The sequence below is a fragment of the Rhinolophus hipposideros genome (genome assembly GCF_964194185.1).
Source record: "Rhinolophus hipposideros genome assembly, chromosome: 10".
Classification (NCBI taxonomy): Eukaryota; Metazoa; Chordata; class Mammalia; order Chiroptera; family Rhinolophidae; genus Rhinolophus; species Rhinolophus hipposideros.
In genome coordinates, this window is record NC_138056.1 from 55854773 (window position 1) to 55874999 (window position 20227).

Consider the following 20227-nt stretch of genomic DNA (forward strand, 5'->3'; position numbering starts at 1 on the left):
AACTCATTTTTACTCTTTTTAAATCCACAATGTAATTTCAACTTAAAAATTCACAATTACCCATTGTCCATTCACCTCAACAGCCGCACCATTTCACTTCTGGCAACACATATTCCCAAACAAGTATCTTGGCACAGTGAAATGTTTCCAGTTCATTAAGCGTGAGCTTTAGAGTTAGCGAGGTCAGCTGGGGTGATCTTTTTTAGACTCAAGGAATGAGAAAACTAAATTGCTTGGAGAGACAGGAAAGAATCTCTTCATGGGGGTATTACTTCTAGGTGCTCTGCTCCACATTTTTTCATAACAAAGCCTTGAAACAAATAATAACAGAAACATTTCTATCTTTCCCTCTGCAGGAAGAATGCCTAAGGACACTACTGCACTAGTTAATGTGATTACATGCTGAATGCCCTAAATTCTCCTCTGCGGATACCTCTAGAAGAAGGTTCAATTAGTGGATAACACTTCCTGCAACAAATGCCTGCAAACTAGAATCCATAAAAGAGAATTTAGACAAAAAAGATCACTCACAATACGTGTATGGGATGTAGCCCCAAGGGATGATTTCTTTAGCTTTCAGCATCTTAAGTACTTTAGTTCTGTACCTCTGGTGGGAAGAGGGAAGTGAAAGATAAATCTCTGCAAAGGAGTTCTGGAATCCTGTTCTTCAGGTGGCCATACAATGTGTTTAGACAATGCATGAACACTAGATGGCACCCATAATCTTAAAACATAGTAAATAGCTGGTTGTCCTTTCTTTATAGGAAAGTATGATTATCTTGTAGGAAAATAGTCAATGGGAACTATAAAAATATCTACTCAAGCCTTTCCCACTAATGGTGTCCTGTGAGGGGCTCTTATGTAAGGGTTTGATGATCAAATACGTTTGGAAGAAACCATGTACTTATCTGCGTCGAAGGAGATTCCCAATGCACACTGGTAAAGGGATGTTTTCTCTCAGCAACCTAATACAACCCTACTGTTCCAGTGTACTGTGAAACACACTTTGGAAAATGCTGATCCAGTCCAAGCCCTATCGCAAAGAACGAATGGCTCAAACTAACTGAAAGAGGCCTCCCTTCTACACGGTTATACTCTTTAAAAAACACTTTTTTAAGACACATTCTTAAAGCAGAGTTGTTAGTAGTAATAGCAGCATTGATTACTTACAATAGGACACGCTCTATTCTAAGTGTTTTGTCTCCTCTCTTTCCTCAGTGTGCCATCTATATCACATACATCTCTATGTATCTCTATGTGTATGTACTCACATACATATTAGTTATAGTTATATACCTGCTTTTAGGCTCTGAACCTCCTGAGCACAGGATATTTATCTCATTCATCTTTGAGATTTCATGCCCTAGTACAGAATCTGGCAAACAGTAAGCCATTAATAAAATAAATTATCTAGGAACATTCTAAAGTCAGTGTGGACATTATGCCCCTGTTCAAAAGGTAATTGTTATACAAGTCCCTTCTATGAAGATCAATAGAGAGCAGAGATCTACCCTCTAGTTCTTTTCCCCGGGAAGTCTATTGTTCTTCTCTAAATATACTGTTACTATTAGCATAGCTGATTTGCAAATTAATCTTACATGACCTAGTAATATGTATTGAATTTTTGTTTAATTATTGTTTACTATTTAGTTTTTGTTCTTGTGTTTTCCCAGAATGTGCAGCTTGTCTTGGTGTGTGCAGTGTAAGCTATAGATGTAGAATATTTTTCCTCCACATTCCATTATTATTAAATCTGCTCTGTCATTTTTCTTTCCATACTGTAATGTTTGAGCTTCTCAAGCCTGTTTATTATTTTCTTGCAGTGTTAACCAATGAAATTTCAATACTGATCTTTGAAACTAGCTACTTTCTAGCCACAGTTTAAATAATTTTTCACAAGCTGAAAAGCAGAAAAAGCAGATCATAGTTTCATCATTGAACTATCCTTGCAAATGTTTTACATATAAAAGTATATGATTTCTGAACTTCAGAGATTATTATCACATTCGGTGAATTGTAACCTCTAAGAAGGCTATAATTCTGATTGGCTGCCTTACTTACTAGGTGGTCCTGGCAGTAATATTTAAATAGATATATCTACTTTTGAAAGTAGAAATACTTGTGGGTTTAGATGAGAACATGATTAGCTCATTCCTTTTTCTACCACATGCATAGAGGTTAAAACAAATAAAACCTTCTTATTTACATAGAGTTAAAACGTCTAATGTCTCTGTGCCTCAGTTTCTTCATTCTTAAAATGAGCATAATTAGGCATGGGGTTGCTATAAGATTAAATTAGTTATAATAGTGACTGACTCAAAAGTGCCCTGTAAGTATTAGCTCTTCCTAATGCTGTGTGCTCCTGAGTGTGGTGTGCACATGGAGTAGTGTGCACTGAGAAGGCGCTGAATGAGACCAGCCAGGTTTCGAAGAGAGGAGAAAGAGCATTGATTTGGGGTCCGGAGACCTGGTTTTGAGTCCAACATTGTATTCAGCAGCTGTGAAACTTGGGACAAATCAGTTAGCCTTTCTGAATCCCCTTTTCCTGATATAGATAGTGAGAGTAACAATAACCTATCCTGACACTTAGAATTTCCTTTAAGATCCCCCAAATAAATGCATGCAAAAGTGCTTTGTGTCTGGGAAAATGCTAAGACAATGTGAATGTTGACTGTGATAAAATAACAGAGTAGATTGGCTGCAGATTTTGAGCCAGGGTGGTGATGAGAAGCCGTCAATAAATATTTGAATAAAAACAGAAACTGGGGAAGAAAGGAGGAAAAAAGGAAAGATGAAAGGAAGGGATGAAGAGTAGGAGGGAGAGAAGAAATAGAGGAGAGAAGAGAGAAAGGAGGGAGGGAAGATGTGATGGGCATTAAACTGAATATTTAAATCCCAGCTCTGACTCTCTCTAGTTAGGCAAACTTGGAGAAGTTATTAAACCTCTCTGAACCTTATGATCTCCATCTGAACACGGGACAATGCCTTTCTGAGTGATTGTGAGAATTAAAAATTACTTTTATAAAATTCTAGGGAAATAATAAATGCTTAATAACTTGTTGCTGGTAATTCTTGCATTTAGGTAAATGGTGATACTGCTACCATTTGTCAACATCACCCAATATGTATAGCGTTATGTTATGTATTTTCTTACATAGTTGTATGCAACAAACTACACAATTATAAAGGTGCAGTTTTTAGAATAGAATCATGGATTTGGAAACTAATTTGCATTAAAAAATAAGTAATCTACCTTAAAGAGGCATGTTTCTCAATGTTTTATGGGATGTAAATATGTCTCAGAAAAACTAAGTGAAAAGGCTAGCACCTTTACCTGTGTGTGAGGAAGTAACAAACATCAAGCACATGAACATCATTTAAACTGCAACACACACCCAAAGCATAAAGCTCTCATCATTTTCCCTTTGGAATTAAGGTGCTTTTGGAGCCATATCTGAACATGACTTTTTCCTGAATGGTGTCAGACATGGAAGGAATGGAGATCAAGGAGAGATACTCACGGATAGGATCTGGTCTCCTCTCTGGAGCTCCCCACTCAGGTCTGCAGGTCCACCAGCCAGAATGAAGGATACAAAAATCCCTTCTCCGTCTTCCCCGCCCACGATGTTGAAGCCCAGGCCTGTGGAGCCTTTGTGTAGGACCACCTTGCGGGGCTCCCTGCAGAAACAAGCAGAGAACACAGGTCACAGGGCGACCCACTCAAGATTTAGATTGCTTTAACTTTCATTGGGATATACGATACCAGCAATTCACTACCTAAGAAAATCGCTCCCTGCAGTAAGATACGTTTGCACATTAAGAAAGACGCTACTATCAGGGAATATGCTGAGTTCCTCACTGTAACAAATGCCAAAACATCATGCAAAGTCATTCCTTAATTCCAAAACATTTTCTGAACCTAGCCTTACTTCCACTTTTCTTTTGTTTAAAACATCTCTTCTTGCATTTAGCACCATGACAGCATGCGGTAGGATGGATGTATCCAAAAATCCAGAGAGAATTTGGGGGATAAGAAACTAGATTGAATAGACCAGACTGTAAAAGATCTTACATGCCAGCCTGAGGGTGTGATTGACTGATAATTAAAATTTGCTCATTAGGTAGTGGGGACTCATTGGAAGACTGTGAGGCTCTAAGAATATTTAAATCCATTTTAGAAAGATTAAGCAATTGTCATATATAGGATCGATGGAGACGAAAGCATAGATGTGATGGGAGCCAGGAAAATCAGGAAGGAGGCTGACCCAGAAATGAGTTTGAGGAAGTGACAGCCTGAACAAGGGTGACAGAAGTGATAATGAAAACACAACATGAGAGAGGAAATTTTAAGGGAGAAACAGTGGGTCCAGAGGACTCAGGCATTGAAGACGGAGGGACTGAAGAACGTCTAAGTAACTCATCAAATGCGGGAGGGAGTGGAATCCAGGGCATGAGAATGAGTATGATTTTGATGTGCTCAGTTTTAGGTAACAGTGGAACATCCACGTAGAGATGTTTGGAAACAGTTGGAGACAAAAGATAGGGATTTGGCTCCTTAGGACTGCAAGTGCAGATTTGAGGGTCATCAGTAAAAAGATGAGAGATCAAATCTTGAGCCAATAGTAAACTGAGCTTGTGGAGATGCCAGAAATTTATGGAATACAGGATTTTAAGAGATCTTAGAGGGCATCTAGTTCAATTTTCTATATCAGTAGCTTTAAGAAATGTATTCTGCAAGCCTTACGTTTGACCAATGTACCTTCTGTATCACCCATCCTTCTTTCCCAAATATCACAGTTCCGATCATTAAAGTTCCTTTTCTATTTTCCTGCTCTTAGTAAAGTAAGAATGGCAAAGGACCATTCAACATAATATTTTTATACTAATGACTACAGAAAGAGTCTGTTGTTTGTTATTACATTTCCATGCACAGAGATGCATTATATCTATAATTAGCATTATTATGAAGAAGGGTGTAAAATGCACATCACAGCTTTTTTATGTTACAACATGATGCATTAAAAGGTAACTTGACATAGAGTTAATTCATTTTATTCTACAAATACTTTGTAAGTATCTAGTATGCCAGGAAGTGTTCCAGGTGCTCAGAAAGTTTGTAAGCAAAACAAATATCCCTGTCCTTACAGGCTTACATTCTAATGGGGATAGACCACTAATAAGCAATAGGTACAATACATCGTTTGCTATCTTGTATGTTAGAAGGCAATAAATATTTTGGAGAAAAAGGAAAAGCAGAACAGTGTAAGATGGACAGGTTGTGGCAGGGAGAGGCCTGGATAGGATTGAGAAAGTGGTATTTAAGGAAAGGCTGAAGAGGTGAGGAAATGAGTCATATGGATATCGATAGGAAGAGCATTCAGGCCAGCATGAACAGTCAATGCAGAGGCTCTAATGTGGGATGATGCCCGGTGTCGTCAAGGAAGAGCTAGGAGGCTCTTCCTTCTAGGAGTGTGGCTGAACTGAGTAGATGAAGGAAGGAGATTGTTAGAAGATGAAGTGTATTAGTTTTCTATTGATGAGTAACAATTACCACAAACTTAGTAGCTTAAAACAACACTGATTATCTCACATTTCCATAGGTCAGAAATCTGGGTGGGCTTGTCTAGCCTAGAATTTCACAAGGCTGAAATCCATGTCAGCCAGACCGAGCTTTATTGGGAAGCTCTGGGGAACAAACATGCTTCCACATTTATTCAGGTTGTTAGCAGAATTCCGTTTCTTGTGTTTGTAGGACTACATTAGTCAGGGTTTTCCAGAGAAACAGAACCAATAGGAGATATAAAGGAATTTTATTATGAGGAGTTGGCTCATGCAATCATGGCTTCTAAGAAGTCTCAGGATTTACAGTTGGCAAGCTGGAGACTCAGGAGAGCTGGTAGTGTAACTTTCAGGTTATACCTGAGTCTGGAGTCAGGAGAAGACCAATGTCCCAGCTCAGAGACAGTCAGAAAGAGAGAAATAATTATTTCTCATTATGGTTTTGTTGTTGTTTTATTCAGGTCTTCAGCAGGTTGGATGGGGCTGTCCATATTAGAGAGGGCAATCAGCTTTCCTCAGTATACTGACTCAAATGTTAACTTCATCCAGAAACATCCTCACACCACCTGATTCTACCTCTTTGCTGCCTGATGGGGGTAGAAATCCACTTCCTGTTTCGCCCTCTAACACCAGCCCAGAGGAGGAAATGGAGGGCCATCTCGTAATCGCATCTCTTGGCTGTTCCTTGTGGGGTCAGAAGTCTAGCTACTGCACAATCCATTGGTACCTCAAGGGTGAGAGGATGCTTTTTTCCTTTGATGGTAGGCTAGAGTAGGCCCACTATTATCAAAAGATTCCCATTTCTGTTAGCCCACCCTTTTCCCAGTTCTTTGGTTATATGGTGTGTGTGTGTGTTGGGGCAGAGGGATAGGGTTTTCTTGAAGATTTTTCTTGATTGTGTTGGTGGTTCCAGGATGTAGGCATCTCCAGTGCCCCATCCAGGATATATGGGAAACAAAGAAAATCCAGGGAACTCATTGCAGTGTCACTCCTCACCAAGCTTTCTTCTTTACAACATTTAGAGTCTTCCTATGTTTGCTTCCTTTATTATGTCTAAAGTGTTGTTGTTGTTGTTTCTTAAGAGGGAGGATTAGAGAGGAATGGCGATACTCTATTTTGGCTGGACCCAGAAGTCCAGATTCTGGACATAATTTGAAGATAGGGGCTAACAGGATTTTGATGAAAAAGTTGTAGAAATCTTCCTCTTCCCAAGTATAAAACACACACTCTTAGTGGGTCCAGTGACATTCAAGCTACACGTAATAAACACAGATGTAGGGAAGGGAGCTATTACGACTTTAATGTGTGTCTAGATATTATGCTCAATGCTTTCTGTACATCATTCCATTTATTCCTCCAAACATTCCAATGCAGGATGTATACTGATGGCTGAAATTACTCAGAAACCAATCCAGAAGTAAGATGAGTTGATGACAGGATAGATGGATAGGTATCCTGCAGAGCAAGTGTAGTAACATGCTAATAGTGAAATGTAGGTGGAGAGTATATGGGAGTTCATAGTAAAGTTCTTCAAGCTTTTATTTATGTTTGAAAATTTTCATACAAAATCTTAAGAAAAATAAACAACCTGATGAAGAAATTATTATGAAAAAAAAGAAATTATTATGACAATGAGAAATCAATATAATTATTATGAAATGAGACTGCTCCCCCAAGTTTTTATTATTTTGTAAGTTGCAAAAGCAAGATTAGTACACAAATTTTCTGACTCAAAATCTCAGAGTCTAGAGCATAATATATTCCAGAGATTGCAAATCAGCAAGCTGAAGGCTTAATTTGACCCACAGTGTTTACAAATGTTTGAATTAGTCACTCATGTTTAAAATTAGAAAAATTTGCATAAAATATAGATTTACGACTTCACATCAAATCAGACATTCTAACAACACTGCCTCTCAATCTTGCTGCATAGCAACAATTGGTTAGAGCATGGTCCTTCTTAGATGGAGCATTTATTCCCCCGTTTGCCATCATCTCACCTCTCTCATGTTTCTCAGACGAAAAAGCGGAGAAACTTTTGTACTTCTTGCAAAGTTAAGAACAAAGTGAAATATTTCTTTTACTGATGATGCTGCTATTAAAAATGTGAAAGTGAAAACTTTATGGAGTTTTAGCATAAATATGGGAGAAAACTTGATTCCTTTGGAAGGATTACCCTTACATGTTTAATATGCAATATGACTCTCTGCAAAAAGAATACAGCTTTAAGAGTATTATGAAACATCATCCTCCATAAATTCTCTATGCTAGCTATCTGGGAGTAATTTGTTAGTGTATTTTGACATATTGCTTCTTATTTGTAAGCACATAAAATATGTAATGTTTTAGTGAGAGTAGATTTTATATATTTTACCTGGACCTCATTTATTCAAATGATCTGAACAAGTCTTTAATCCGAATTATTTGGAATTTTCTCGACTTGTGAGATTTAAATGTCTTTTTAAAAACAGGATTTTATATCACTGGGAACATGATGGTTATTTAATAATGGGGAGAAATAAATCTGTAAAATGGTTTGCAAATAAAATGTCCTAAGCACACTCCAAATGACTTACTTTTTGTAATTTAAATTCCTTATACTAATAACCAATTACATTAAACAGTATATTTTAATGTGTTTCATGTGTATTTTTTTCTGTTAGAAGATAAAAACCCTATGAGGCATTAGAAGTTTTATTTTACTGGTACTTAGATAAGTCAACTTGTCTAAGCTAGTTGGGCTTTGACACACAGCTAGTAAGGATCAAAGCTAGTTTCTTCCTTTTTAAAGACTTATTTTTAGATCAATTTTAGGTTCACAGCAAAATTGAGAAGGTACAGAGATTTCCCATATATCTCCTGCTCCATCCATGCACAGTCCCCTGCCGCCATTATCAACATTCACCAGCAGAATGCTACATTTGTTATAACTGCTGAACCTATATTGACCCATCATAACCATCCAAAGGCCATAGTTTATATTAGGGTTCATTCTTGGTGTTGTACATTCTGTGGGTTTGGATAAATGTATATCTACATGAATCCATCAGTATAGTATTACACAGAGTAGTTTCATTGACCTGAGGGAAAAAAAATCTCTTGTGCTTCAGCTATTCTTCCTCTCCACATAACCCCTGGCAATCACTGATGTTTATTGTCGTCATAGTTTTGTCTTTTCCAGAATGCCATACGGTTGGACTCATACCGTATGTAGCCTTTTCATATTGGCTTTTTTCATTTAGTAATAGGTATTTAAGGTTCCTCAATGTCTTTTCATGGCGTGATAGCTCATTTCTTTTTAACACTGAACAATATTCCATTGCTTGGATCTACCACAGTTGATCAATCCATTCACCTACAGAAGGACAACTTGGTTGCTTCCCAGTTTTGGCAATTATGAATAAAGCTGCTGTAAACGTTGATGTGCAAGTTTTTGTGAGGATATAAGTTTTCAACTCTTTTGGGTAAATATCAAGAAGCATGATTACTGGATCATATGGTAAAAATATGTTTAGTTTTGTGAGAAACTGACAAACTTATCTTCCAAAGTGGCTAGACCATTTTGTATTCCCACCAACAATGAATGAATTTCTCACTAGCATTTGGTGATGTCAGTGTTCTAGATTTTGGCCATTCTAATAGGTGTGTCATAGTATCTCATTGTTGTTTTTACAAAGCTAGTCTCTTTACTGCAAGTTAAGTGTTTTGCCCATTAAATAGAGAGAGAACTTAAACAATAAAAATAGAAAGAACTACACTGAAATATATTTTATATAAGCCAGAGGAGGACCTCAATTTTAAAAAGGCACTACAATATATCTATAAAACATTGTTTCCAGAATTACTGACACTCAAAGATTCACTTTAACTGCCCTTAGTTTCTATCATTTGAAACACATACTTCAGTACTTCATCATATGTTGCCTTGCACTCTTCTCTCTCTGAATGTCAAGGTCTCCACCCCAATCTCTCACTTCACTCCAATTCAGTCCTAGACTCTTTGGATAGCTTTCAAGTTTGAAGTGATTTTTGGTTCTAGTTTCAATGCTCCAAGCATATTGGCCCTACTAAAATGCAAATCTGATTCTCTTAGTTTCCTGCTTAAGTGTCTCCACCCATCCTATACTACAGCCATATCAAATTCCTTGTGTTTCCTGAGTTTCACATGTTGCTGCATACCGCCATTCCTTGGCTTAAGCCATCTAAAACTCAGTTCAAGTGATACTTCTCTGACTCCCCAGGTACAGGTAGATGATTACTTGCTCCTTGGGGCCACACCGTGTCTTGTCCACATAACTTTATTGTGGCATTTATCACATCATGCAGTGCCTATTGCTCCTATATGCTTCTCCATCAGCAGAATGTGAACTTCAGAAACCCAGAGACCAGCATTTCCCCAGTAGTAGTTAAGATGCCTGACAGGTATCAGTAACTCAGGAAGTAGCTATTGAATGAATGAATGAACTCCCATCATGATCGAAACCTCACTTTGCCCTCTACTTCATATTGGATTCATCCCTAGGTATCTGCAGGGTATTGATACCAGGGCCCCCCAGAGATACCAAAATCCATGGATGTTCAAGTCCCTTAGTTGACCCTCCATATCCATGGAACTGGGTGAGGTTGCTTGAATTCTTGGATGCAGAACCTGTGGATACAGAGGGCCAAATGTATAGTTATGTATGCAAATGTCTTTCCTTTTCATTAGATTTTAACCAGGGATGGCAAAATCTAAAGTCCACAGGGATAGGGCAGATAATGAGTGGAGCACGCTGAGTAGGGATGGTAGCAAATTGGGGAATGTATTCCACCTAAAGGGTTGCTGCTGCTCAACTCCAGACAATTGCTCCAAGCAAGAATACTGACGACTGTAGCCTGCTTCTACAATTTTTAAAGATATCTAGATTTTTATGTGAATATTCCAGAATTTTAATTTGGCAATGCTGAAAACTTAATAAAGGTACAGCGCAGTTTAAACCAAGCATGTCTGTTGTGGATCCAGCTATGGGCGGCCAGTGAGGTTCTGCTCTGTTGGGGTTTGACAGCTCATTTGATGTCTCCTTCACGTTTCTTTCCTCCATGTTGCTCAGCGTGGTGCTTGGCTCATGGGAATTCTCTGTAACTAAGTTGATTTAGTATTCCACTCAGCCCCACCTCTATCTTTCCCTTTCAAATTCTCTCATCTGGAATAGTCTTTTCTTTTATCTTATTTTTCCCCATTTGTATCCTGTCTTCCCCTTTTATATTAGACCTTCTCAAGGTCTACCTTCTTCATGATGGCCTATTCCCAGATATTTTCAGCCACAGCTCTCACTTCTGCATATTTATTGCCTAGGAAAATGGCTACTTTGGGTCTGATAAATACACCACACTGAATTTCTATGAACTGTTTTGTGCATGAGGTCACTTGTAGCCTCCAGTGAGTTTATAATCTCTTGAAGGTGTGGTGTCATGGTTTACACTTCTAGGTATCTCTAGTACACCTAGAAGAGTGTTTGATAAATGCCTGATGATTGAAGAAATCAGGGCACACCAGCAAATTATAAAGAACTGCAATACTTTTCTTACTGAAATGGTTTGGGCTCCAATTTACCATGTCCTTCATCGTCCAGAATTCTGATGGCCAAGGGGTCCATTACGAATCATGATTTTACATCGTAACACGTGGACAATGGAACAAAATTCTAACTCTCATTCCTTATTCAGGATAGAGCTCAAGAATCAAGATTTTCTGGAAAACATTCCTGACCCTTTCCTCAATCTCTCTATTCTGGGCTAGGTTGGTGCCTCTTCTATTGATCTCTTCATTATTCTAATTTCACTGGGTTGGTTTATTTCTTGTCTCTCTCTCCAACTACAGTGATCCACTGGAGAGCAGGGACCATACCATTTGCTTTTTTATTTTCAAAACCTGGTACATAATAAGTACTCACTATTTAATAATTTCAGTTTTCATATTAGATTTTAAGTATGGAGCCTAGAGAAGATGGAAACTGGTTTCTTGTAACATCAGCATTTTTTAAAACCTTATCTATCCATTTAAAAATATATATTTTATTCATCCACCCAACCTTTCCATACACAAGCATCTATGAAGTATCTACTTTGTGTCACGTACTGTGAATACAAAGATTACAGAACCCGGGGAGAGAGGAGCCAAATGTAAACTAACACATATAGAAGCTGAGGAATGGGACAAGTGCTCAGCCAGAAACACGTGCAACAATCTGAAGTAGCCACCAGCAAAGAGCCACCAATCTTCCTCTAAAAAAAAAGATTTTGTCTTTTTATCATCACCTGGATGAAATATGCTACACTGCTTTATGCAGTTTTATTTTTCTTTTAACGTGATGTAAAAAGCCATTATAATTATAAAACATTTGGAAGCTGAACAATTGGAGTGATGCCAGCGACTTGCTCCCAGCTGCGGGATCCGCAGTAGCACACGCTTGTTTAGCTGGAGTCTTGGAGGATGTTCTCAGCCACCTGGGATGCTTTCAAGAGCAGGTTGCTATGCGCTAATTCTTTCTCCCTCAACCACATGGCTTAAGAGTGTTCAGGATTCAAAAAGGGAAGTGACTCCCTAAACCGGAAGGCTTTCTCCTGGCCATTAGTGGGGTGTTCCTTGAGCTTTGAACCTATGAGTTCTGCGAAGTCACTCCAGTTCCTTCCCAAAACATCATGGTGAGAGGCTATGTGGTGCACTGGGACATAGCTACGAAAATGTTTGCAGTTGTCTTTCTAAAATGCATATCTGACCACGTTACTCTCTGGCTCAAAATCCTTCCAGGGTTCCAGATACCCACAGGATAAAGTCTAAACTAAGCATGGCATTCAAGGTTCCTCATCCTTTGACCTTTACCTTCCTCCTCTATGCTTAACTTCACCACGCTCTCTCGCATCCTGTGTCCCAACTATATGAAATTACCAACCACAGCTCCTCGCAGCAGGTTGTTCCTTTTCTGATTGTCCGTTCTTAGGCTGTTCTCTTTACTAAAAAATGACGCTTTTCTCCTTCTTCTTCATCTACCTAATGAATTTCTACTTGGCCTTCAAGACTGAGGCCAGGTGCCATTTCCTTCCTTCTGCTGCCCTGCCCTCACTTGCCTCTCGACAAACTGACCACTTCTTTTTTGAAACCACACTGTTTTTTCATTGATCATAGCACTATCATTGCTTTTATTGCTCGAAATTACTTTCTTTACCCATCAATCTATATGGTGAATCTGTACGGTCTGGAAGGATAGAGACCATGGATTTTTTTTTTTTTTTAATTTTGCAAATTAGTACAGGCTGAGCTTATAAGAGACACACAAACACACAAAATATGCTACGTGAAGTAAAAAACCAAAAGCCAAGAAACAAAAACAAGTGAGGGGTTGGGGGTTTATATTGAATTCTAATTCTGCCTTTTCAGGGATTTGTGAGAACCCAGGCATGCCTTCTATGGGCAGATTCCTTGCTTGGATAATCACTTGGCAAGGAATTTTGTTTGCCTCATGGGGAAGCGACAAAATTCAGATAAGACAATGAGCTAAAAGCATCTAGAAAACAAAAAACTATTAAAGAAAAGTATACTTTGGGATTTTATTTCCAGTCATTTGGCAGAGCAGATGTCCCCAAAATCCTCATTATAAAGAGGCTAAAACTTCTGAATAGAATATTTATCAAATACTTTTAAATGACTGGCTAAGCTTGCAAGTAAATAAGAAAAATCCTCAGAGGCCGGAAATGAAGTGGAATACAAGTTCCAAGAAGGAAGCAAGTACTGGGCGTAACAGTGGACTAAAGAGCTTCTGCAGGTTCCCAAGGAGCTGGTATTCCAGTGCCCAGGGTTGAGAGGGGCATGGAGAATAGGATGGTGTGGGCCCAGAGGTGGGGGTTAGATCAAAATCCCATGCCCAGAATCAGGACCCTGAAAGGATACATCCTAACCAAAAGGATAAAGTACGCAAGTATAGGCTCCTCAATGATGTCAAAGATACATATCTGATCTGACCTTGGCTCAAAGCAAGAGGAAAGGGCTTATTTCCTCAAGACATGTCAATCAAGGCATATGTGAATGTGGAAGAAGTTATACTTTAGGAACAGAATTCATAAAACTGAATAAATTGGGAAAAGAAAAGAGGGAGCATCTTTCTGGGTGCTGGGAGAAAGAATCTGGCAATGTAGCTCCAGCATGGTTGGTGGAGGTGCTCTTTAGTTCTGCGCCAGATTGCTGATAATGACTGTGCTGGTTGGTCGGGACAACCCAGGAGATGAGTTTATCTGGCCATTCTAGCTCAATGACAATAGCCATACAGGTCATCTGGTTGACTGATATCTCTCTTTCAGAGTTCAAGCTCACCAAGCCACCTGTTAATTAAGATATGGTTTTCCATACAGCTTTCCCTAATGGGAGTGGATGTGTTAATTAGCACATTCTGTTATTGAGAGCAAATACAATGCCTGTTGTAAATTAATAACTTGTCGTTAGGGCATATGAGCTTAATCATCCCTGGATAAACTGACCACAACTGAGTTTCATTGCATGCCGAGCTAAGGCCCAGATCCAGTACCATGATAACCCAATAAGGGGCTGTTAACTTCTGAGGTCATGTGTAAAGAGCCAGTTAGTCTCCCTGGGCTCTCTCGGCTTTATTTCTCTATAAGTGCCACTGTATTCTGATGTCTTACATCTCAGTGATCTAGCACCTTAGAAGACTAGCTCAGTGATCTTACACCTTCTATCTCAGTGATCTAGTGGTGTGTACCTCATATGCCAATAATTAATTTCAGCAATTAGTCAAATAATCAGTGAAGCAGATTATTGGACATCACATAGATACACAAGGATAAAGGGCTTTTATTGAACTGTTATTATAAGGGCAGAAAGTTAAGATAATGCATAAGAAATCTGGCATTACAGAGGACAATGTATGCTCTAGACATTATGTGATAGAGAATAGGCTGACTCCAGCAAAATAGTTGCCACACAGATAGTGAGTATATACTAAATATACTGTGGTTGGAACTGTGGAGATAAAAAGAACTCTATTAAATGGGGATAGTATGGTATACTGTGATATTGGGAAAGACTAGGACATTGGAGCTGGATAGATCCTATCAATTAATAGCTGGCTAAACTTGGAGTTTTTGGATGTCTTATTTTTTTTGGCTCTAAATTGTGAACAATAATATCTATTTTAAGGCCTTGGGAGGATAAATTGAAATAATATATAAAGTACTAGAATCACATGGCAAGTGCTCAGTGAATGCTAACTCCTTTTTTCCTTTAGGGAATTATGACCTTTGGAAAACAAATATACATAAAATAATAAACCAACAATGCAAGGCCACATACATTAAGTACCAAATGAGTGTGACGCATAGTGAGACATTTCTGCATTAAAGAAAAAAAGATTAAGTCATGGAGAAGACAGAATCTGAGCTAGACCTTGACAGATGGGTAGAAACTACTGTGTTTCCCTGAAAATAAGACCTAGCCGGACAATCAGCTCTAATGCGCCTTTTGGAGCAAAAATTAATATAAGACCCGGTCTTATTTTACTATAAGACTTGGTTTTATATAATATAATGTAATGTAATATAATATAATATATGATATGATATGATATAATATAATGTAATATAATATAATGTAAATACTGGGTCTCATATTAATTTTTGCTCCAAAAGATGCATTAGAGCTGATTGTCCGGCTAGGTCTTACTTTTGGGGAAACATGGTAGTTCAGTGGAAAGGGAAGTAGAAGGTATTTCAGTAGATGGCATGAACCCAGAGCCAGAGGGGAGCATATGCAAGATGTGTTTGGAGAACAGGGCACATCACAGCTTGACTGGGTGCAGGGTGTGTGTCAAGGAAAACGAGAAGACTGAGGCAGTTTGGGAAGGAAAAAGGATGCCAAGCTAAGGAATTCAAACGTTATACTTAGATAATGTGAAGGCACTGAATGTTTCTGCACCCAGCGGAGATTCCATGCATGTAGTAACTTCTGTTTCTGAGCCTAAGGTGTTTGCTTGTTGTGCTGTTTGTAAAGCCTCCAAATTTCCTGCAAGGAGCTTAATTAAACATTCTAAAGGTCTCTAAATACATCCTTGTTGCAAAGCAAGGGGCTTTGGTTGAGGCTGTAGCATACAGACTTAGATTTAACTTCCAAAATCTAGTCTGTATCCTTTATAAAACTCTCTCAGCTCTACTCTCTGGAGAACATGTGGGAATTATTTATACATCTGAGATTATGCATTATATCCTTGGTAAAAGGAATCAAACAAATAATTTCCTCTGTACAAACATAAATCAATTGTAGGTTAGTATCAATCTAATCTTGACTAGTTTGATTTTGAAATATTTGGAGTTTTTGCTTAGTCACGTATCAAATATGATAATCTAAAAACCATGTTTCATCTCAATTTGCTTTTGTCTAAATTTCTCAGAAAGAAAAACAAGGAAGCAGTTAAATCTTGCTCTCACTTTTCAGAATCATGCCTTCTAATCATCATCTCCTTTCCAGCAAAAGAAAATAGATTACCCGTCTTGTTTTCCTTTACTTCATAATGTTTTGACTGAAAAATTTCCTATTAGGTTATATATACTACCATAATGACAGGTTTTTGCTTCCTGTTGCATTTTGATTTTCTAAAGAGCAGTTAATTATAAAAGGATTAATTTTAGTAATCTTCTTAAAGAAAACTGTAAGCATTATACAATTATTTTTTATAGTTGCATCATTTGTCCTCAAGGTTCATTACTGGTGAAATATTGTTTGAAAACATGAAAGCTGGGTATAAGCAAAACTAAAATTTGATAATAGGATTAGAGAGAAAAAAAAAGCCCCAGCATATTCTTCTTAAAGGCAAAGCATATTTTATGAAAGATTATTTAAATTGTCTTTTGAAATAGAGCCCTATGGTATTATGAAATTTCAATTAATTACTAAATGCTCAAACCCTCTGTAATTAGTGTGATATGGGGAAAATGGCTTGGATTAATTAAACTAAAAAATCTCGGTTTCAAGTTTTACAGGTCTTCCCTTCACTTTAATTTGGATACATCCATATTACTGTAGAAAAAAAATTTCAACTGAAACGTGTTTCCCAGTCTTGACTCCAATGTGAAGCCCTGGGTGTCCTTGAAAACAGCCTCGCTGAACAATCACTTCTGTGTTGTATGATAGAGGGAGTGGCCATTACAGTAAATAAAAATAACTATGATTCCTTCTAACTCTACCATCACTTATATTTAGTTAATGAAAACCAGAAATGGGAGTTTCCCACTTCTAAAATCATATTCCATTTGATTATTCAATGTACACTTAGGACTAACCTTGAGACCAGAGGATAGGACAGGAATGGCTCTATTTTCAGTTCCCTTCCAACGTTAACTTTCTTCAGCTTTTGACACTATAAACTTTCCTTCATATCAGCAATGACATTAGACCTTTCAGTGATGAGGGAAATGTTCCATGTTTGTGTTTTCCAATATGGTGGCCTCTAGCCACACATGTTTTAAGCACTTGAAATGTGGTTAGTGTGACTGAGAAAGTTAATTTTCCATTTTATTTAATTCTAAGTAATTTATATTTAAATAGTGTGACTACTGTAGTGGACAGCTCAGTTCCAGCATTCCTTTCTCTTTTGTCAAAGAGTATACAGTTTTTTGTTTCTTCTTTTACCTCTCTGTCTATTCCTTCTTAATTTCCTTAAAAGAATCCTCTTATTGGCTTGCTTGTAAATAGTATTTCTAAAAATTATATCCCTGGCTACCTTCTCCTCTCACTCCTTTCCTCTAACTCTTCCTTGCAGAACAACGTTTCTTCTTTTAAGTATCAGTTTAAATGGTGCTGTCTTACCACTCCGTTCAAAGCAGTCTCCTACTCCATTATTTTCTATCCCAGTCCCCTGTGTGTCTTCCTCATGAAACTTACCTTATAATAACATTATCTTATTTGTTTGTTGCCTATCTCCTACTAGACTGTAATTTCTGTAAGAGTGGCAATGCCTTATGCCCCTAGCACCTAGCACAGCGCCTGGCACATATCAGGGTCCCAGTGTGTGTTGAATGAATTAATAAATCAATAAATGGGTGTTCTTATCCTTTTCCTATTGATGATTCACTAATCTACATCTCCAGCCCTGATCACTGTTTCCTCTGCTCCAAAGTTCTGTTTCACTGCCTCAGAATGAGCTCATTATCTTCCTCAGAATTTTTTCCTTTTATTCTTTATCTGGTTAGTGCTTCTGTCTAATCTTGCAATCAGAAACTTCTGCATGGCCTCTCCAGTGATTTTCTAGCACTTCTAATCCTGCAACAAATGCAGTCAGTTTTCCCTGAGAAACACCTCTCCAGTCATCCTAGCATTGTTGCTTTGGCTCAGGACACCAGAGTCTCACACCTGGACCTGCCAGGGCTGCCTGACTAGGCTTCTCCTCATAGTCCCTCACTCTACGCTCTCTCCTTCATACTGTTGCCCAAGAAATACAATCATTTCACCCACTTGCTTTAAAGCTCCCATTGCTTCTCTACTACCCAAGGAATGAAATCCTCTGTGCTTTCTTTTGCGTGGCATGTGAGGCCTTCCTGATTTGGGCTCCGTGGACTCTTTCAACTTCAATTCTCCACTTGTTCTTTACATCCTCTCCTACCACACAGAACTTCCTATGGGGCCTTAAGGCCAGGTCTCTCTGTGCTTTTTCACGTGTTCTTCCTCTGCTTGGAATGCCCATCCCCAGCTGGGTGGCTTATCCTTCAGCAACTCTCTCAGGCACAGTTAGCCATCTTCTGGGTGGTGTTCCCAAAGCATTTTATTTTGGGGGCATTATAGCATTTATCAGTTAAAAAAAAATTGCATGTCTGACTCCTATACCAAGTGGGAATCCTTTAAGCACAAGAAATATATCTTATTCAACTTCCTGAAGAATGATTTATTTCTATGCAGTGGATAAGAGACTGGCTTCGGTTTCAGACACACATCTAAGTTTGAAACTGGGATTTCTATTTATTAGCTATGGGACCAGTCATTTTACTTCATCTTTCTGAGCCTCAGTTTTCTCATCCATAAAATGGGAATAATGGTACAAGCATCATGTGTTTTTGTATTAAACGCAATAAAGAAATTAAATGCTTGCACTATACTAATAAAAAAGTTGTTGGTCACCCATAATATTCATTCAGCAAATATTTATTGAGCACACACTATTTTCAAAGTATATGCTATGGATGAAGATTATTATAACATAGGCCTCGTCCTCATAGAATTTATTATCTAGTGGAGAAAATAAGACAAATATATAAAGCTATAATTTAATAGAAAATATAATAAGTAATAACAAAGATACATAAAACTGGCTATGACGGCCAAGAGATCATTAATTTCTGGATGGGGTCAAGAGAAGAATGGATGAAAGAGATTATATTTAAATTACACATGAAAATATGGCTAGAATAAAATCACTCAGCATTACAGGTGGTGTGCAGGGGCAGATACAGGTTTTATGAGGTCTGAAAGTTTTACAATTTGGGGGTTCCTCTTTGAAAAAAAGAATATAATATTACATATATAACATTATACTCCTTCAGTGTTTTATTCATTTGAAGTGCTAATGCCTGACGTCTAAAAAAAATGACGAATAAGCATCAGCTCCCTTTCCCCTGGCCTCTGTGTCCCTAGGACCCAGCAAAGTACCTGGCACAAGGTACAGAGGCTTCAAGTGGCCCATGCAGCTAAGGCTCCCTGGAGTTTCAGGGTAGATTCACTTCTGGTGTTGTGCTTGGTGCTGGGAATATGATTATGAACATAGTTCCTGACTTCATGGAACTCTCATCTTCGTGGGACAGGGAAGTATGTAAAACTAACTAAATACCAAGCACTAACGTGAACACATCATTCATAAACATTTGGGATAAGGTTACAACAGGTAGGAGAGCGGTGATTTGATGCAGAGCTATATGGGGAGTAGGAGGATGTTTAATGCCTAAGAAGAAACATGAAGGAAGGAAGTGAGAGAATACATGGTACTCGGAGACAACTATGTATTATCCTGACTGGAATGGAGGATTCCAGGAGGGCTGCGGTGGAGACCTGGAAGCAGAGGCCAGATCAAGAAGATATACACAGATTCAGTGCACAGGAGAACAGAGCAGAGTATTTGTGCATTCAATGAACAAAAATGTATTGAGCTACACATTGGCTGGGCCATGGACAAACAAAGCTACACAAGACACAGTCTCTGCAGCTGAGAAGTTTATACTCTGTGTTAGGAGTTCAACTGTGTCATCCCACCCCCAAAAGATATGTGGAAGTCTGAGGTGCTAACTGCCAACACCTCAGAATATGACCTTCTTTGGCAGTTAGGTCCTTGTGGATGTATTGGCTAAGATGAGGTCATACTAGAGGAGGATGGGCCCCTTATTCAATCGGACAGGTCTCCTGACAAGAAGACAGTCATGTGTAGACACAGACACACAGGGAGAATATCATGTAAATATGGAGGCAGAGACAGGAGTTACGTGTGAGCTGCAAGCCAAGAAACACCCAAGATTGCCAGCAAACCACTAAAAGTGAGGAAGAGGCCAGGCAGGACTCCCTACCAGATTGCAAAGGGAGCAGGACCCTGCCAACACCTGCATGTCAAACTTCTAGCCTTCAGAATTGTGATACAATACATTT

The 20227-nt window shown here is 38.4% G+C and overlaps 1 protein-coding gene across 17 annotated transcripts in view; it reads right to left on the reverse strand.

Annotated features, from left to right (window-relative positions):
• DLG2 (discs large MAGUK scaffold protein 2) overlaps positions 1-20227 on the reverse strand; it is a 1856054-nt gene that overhangs the window by 343002 nt on the left and 1492825 nt on the right. For 15 of the 17 annotated variants that reach the window (XM_081064693.1, XM_081064694.1, XM_081064709.1 and 12 more), the window contains one exon: positions 3522-3678. In XM_081064693.1, coding sequence (XP_080920819.1) covers positions 3522-3678 — 157 coding nt within the window. Of the gene's footprint in view, positions 1-3521; positions 3679-10121; positions 10208-20227 lie in introns of all 17 variants that reach the window. The other 2 variants (XM_081064699.1, XM_081064698.1) reach the window with 1 other exon arrangement.